This window comes from Nanorana parkeri, unplaced genomic scaffold (assembly GCF_000935625.1).
Source record: "Nanorana parkeri isolate BGI_ZX_2015 unplaced genomic scaffold, ASM93562v1 scaffold4174, whole genome shotgun sequence".
Taxonomy (NCBI): Eukaryota; Metazoa; Chordata; class Amphibia; order Anura; family Dicroglossidae; genus Nanorana; species Nanorana parkeri.
Window position 1 is genome coordinate 14,387 of NW_017310441.1, and position 3,251 is coordinate 17,637.

The 3,251-nt window shown below is 53.1% G+C and overlaps 1 protein-coding gene across 1 annotated transcript in view; it reads right to left on the bottom strand.

The window, feature by feature from the left end:
- Positions 1–3,047, bottom strand: part of BAG3 (BCL2 associated athanogene 3) — a gene marked incomplete at its 3' end in the record, with an annotated part of 7,928 nt that extends 4,881 nt beyond the window's left edge. The window contains exons 1-3 of the mRNA XM_018575574.1: positions 2,526–3,047; positions 786–1,094; positions 365–700 (exon numbers count right to left, since the gene is read on the bottom strand). Coding sequence (XP_018431076.1) covers positions 365–700; positions 786–1,094; positions 2,526–3,047 — 1,167 coding nt within the window. The remainder of the gene's footprint in view (positions 1–364; positions 701–785; positions 1,095–2,525) is intronic.
- Positions 3,048–3,251: the final 204 nt, after the last annotated feature.

Below are 3,251 nucleotides of genomic sequence, written 5' to 3' on the forward strand. Positions count from 1 at the left end.
GGGCTCCTAAGAAAAAAACACAGGTGGGCGGGCGAGGGGGCGTGTCTGGCAGGGGGGCGGGAGGGAGCTGCCTCTCTGCTCTGATGCCATCCAGAGAGCAACAGATAGGTTGGCGTGCGGGTAGGTGGACGGGCGAGAGGGAGCTGCGGCCGGTCTTCACATGTAAAATCTAGTTACATGTGCAGCTACCCCGAAGGTAAGACCTAGCGCTATCTTCAGGGATGTCTGTAATATAAGACCTACCACCGAACTAGGTCTTATTTTCGGGGTAGGTCTTACTTTCGGGGAAACACGGTAGCTCAGGACTTGACATTTTGAGCCCTGTACTAGAGTATAATGTTATCACAGGAGGTCTTCCACTTACCTGAACTCGGGTAGAAGATGGAGACGGCGAGCTCACTCTGGACGGGGAACTGTCTCGACTAGACATCGTTTTTCCTTTCACTGGCTGCTTGGAGTCTCTCTCGTCCTGGACTTTGTGGAACACTGGGTGGTGAGACTGATAGTCGGGCTGCGGGTAGACGGTCTTCTGCGCCTGCTGGACATTCTGAGGAGACTGGCGGGTCCCGTTTCCTTCATGGATCACCGGTATAGGAATATAGCCCCGTGGTAACGGGTGACTCCCGGCGCTTGGTCTCCCGGGGCCCTGCCAGCCAGGAGACTGCGACGGGCTGCTCGAGTCCGCGACAGAAGGAGGCGGCTGAAAAATATAAAGATTCTGGGTTAAGGAACGGGACAACAGTGTCACAAATTAGACTGCCTGCTACGTGTTCAAGAGGCATTACCGATGGTCCTTGCGGAGATCCAGAGTGCTGGCTGCTGGGTCTCTCCGGCTGAGGAGGTTCTGGTGCGTTCCAAGCAGGAGATTGAGGGCGGTTGAAGCCAACCTGGGGAGACTGCGGCCGCTTGGGAGGCTCACACTTGACTCTCTGCTTGGCTGGCTGCGGTAGATTGTAGTACAGGTATTGCTGTTGGTTGTCCACACCATCATGATGGACTGGAATTGCGATGTAGCCCGGCCTAAGCTGAGGGTAATACATGTGGCTTTGCCTCGGGCTCTCCTGCGGTGGACCATTGGCCATTGTCTGGTTCATCTATGGCACAAGGAATAGAAAAAAAAAAAAAAGAAATTATGAAGGTCAATTCCACAAGAACAAAAAGCATGACACTTACCCCGAAAGTAAGACCTACCCCGAAAGTAAGACCTACCCCGAAAGTAAGACCTTTCTTACCCGGAAAGTAAGACCCCGAAAGTAAGACCTACCCCGAAAGTAAGACCTGCCCCGAAAGTAAAACCTACCCCGAAAGTAAAACCTACCCCGAAAGTAAAACCTACCCCGGTAGGGTTAGGGTAAGAACTACCCCGAAAGTAAGACCTACCCCGAAAGTAAGACCTACCCCGGTAGGGTTAGGGTAAGACCTACCCCGAAAGTAAGACCTACCCCGAAAGTAAGACCTTTCTTACCCGGGGTCTTACCCGGAAAGACCCCGAAAGTAAGACCTACCCCGAAAGTAAGACCTACCCCGAAAGAAAGACCTAGCCCGAAAGAAAGACCTAGCGCTATCTTTGGGGATTTCTGTAATATAAGACCTACCCCGAAAGTAAGACCTAGTTCGGGGGTAGGTCTAAGGCCCCGTTCACATCTAGCGACTTATCGCGCGATTTCCACCGCGATATCGCGCATTTTTGCCGCGCGATTTCGCGAGAAGTCGCCGGCTAATGATAGTCAATGGAGCTGTCTTAGCTCCATGTCGCGGTCGCTTCTACAGAACCCTTTTTTCGGCGGATTTTGCGCGATTTTGTTTTTTTTCTATGGAGCCGAACGGAGAAGGTCGTGTGAATGGGGCCTTATATGACAGGTCTTACTTCCGGGGTAGCTGCACATGTAACTAAATTTTTAAATGTCAAGACCGGTGTTGTGTCTCCAACTAACTGAAAACCGGAGCTTCCAGAGAGGCGGGGCGGAGGCGGGACAGAGGCGGGGCTATGTAGATTCATATGCAGCTGAAGGGAGATAGAGCGGTTACGGAAATAGCCAAGCGGCAAAGGGAACACATATCGACGCAGAACAGAATTCGACACAACACCGGCCGCAGCTCCCGCCCCCACACATGTCCACCCTGCCCCCCATCCCCCCCCCGATGGAAGCGGCATATCATCCGCCAAATTCGACACCGGGACCGGCAAGAGCACTCCACCTTCCGGAACTTTGTCCAGTCCCGTGGGTACCCCCGCCCGGTACTGACGGCCGCCGGGACTATCCTGTACTGACAGCCGCAGCCAGGTAAAAATAAGACTTTACCCAAAAATAAGAAAAAAAAAAATTAATATATAAAGACAGTGTCTTATTTTCGGGGGAAACACGGTAGAACAGCATATGCTCTGCCAAACATTTCATTCCGTGGTATGAGGTGAATATAGTGAGAGGGTCAGGACTTGGCCGGGTGAGGGGATGTCGGAGTCCACTAAGGAGGTACCAGAAGTCCCCGTTGATGTCACGGCACACAATCTACTAGAGACGTACATCATGTGAGGGACCAGCGGACAGAAGGGCGATACTTGCCGGGACAGGAGGGCGATACTTGCCGGGACAGGAGGGCAATACTTGCCGGGACGGAAGGGCGATACTTGCCGGGACGAAAGGGCGATACTTGTCGGGACGGAAGGGCGATACTTGCCCGGACGGAAGGGCGATACTTGCCGGGACAGAAGGGCGATACTTGCAGGGACAGAAGGGCGATACTTGCCGGGACAGAAGGGCGATACTTGCCGGGACAGAAGGGCGATACTTGCAGGGACAGAAGGGCGATACTTGCAGGGACAGAAGGGCGATACTTGCAGGGACAGAAGGGCGATACTTGCCGGGACAGAAGGGCGATACTTGCCGGGACAGAAGGGCGATACTTGCAGGGACAGAAGGGCGATACTTGCCGGGACAGAAGGGCATATCTTTAGTCCCGGTGATGTCATCACTGGGCCTCTGTACTTCTCTAGCACTGAAGAAAGGTTCAGATGTAATAACACGATAAGGCCTGGGCATCTCCATGATGTTCTCTTGTTGGTAAGGCTGGGAGGACGGGTTTTAGGAGGGGACGGCTGGACAGGCTCTGATCTCATTCGGCATCTCTGATACCAAAACGTATGTAAAAGTGACTACATGCAAAGTGGAGAGGCTCAGCTAGTACAGGCAGGTGTGGCTTAACAGTGCATCTGTACCCAGACTATGGACATTACAAGGTTTACATATTCT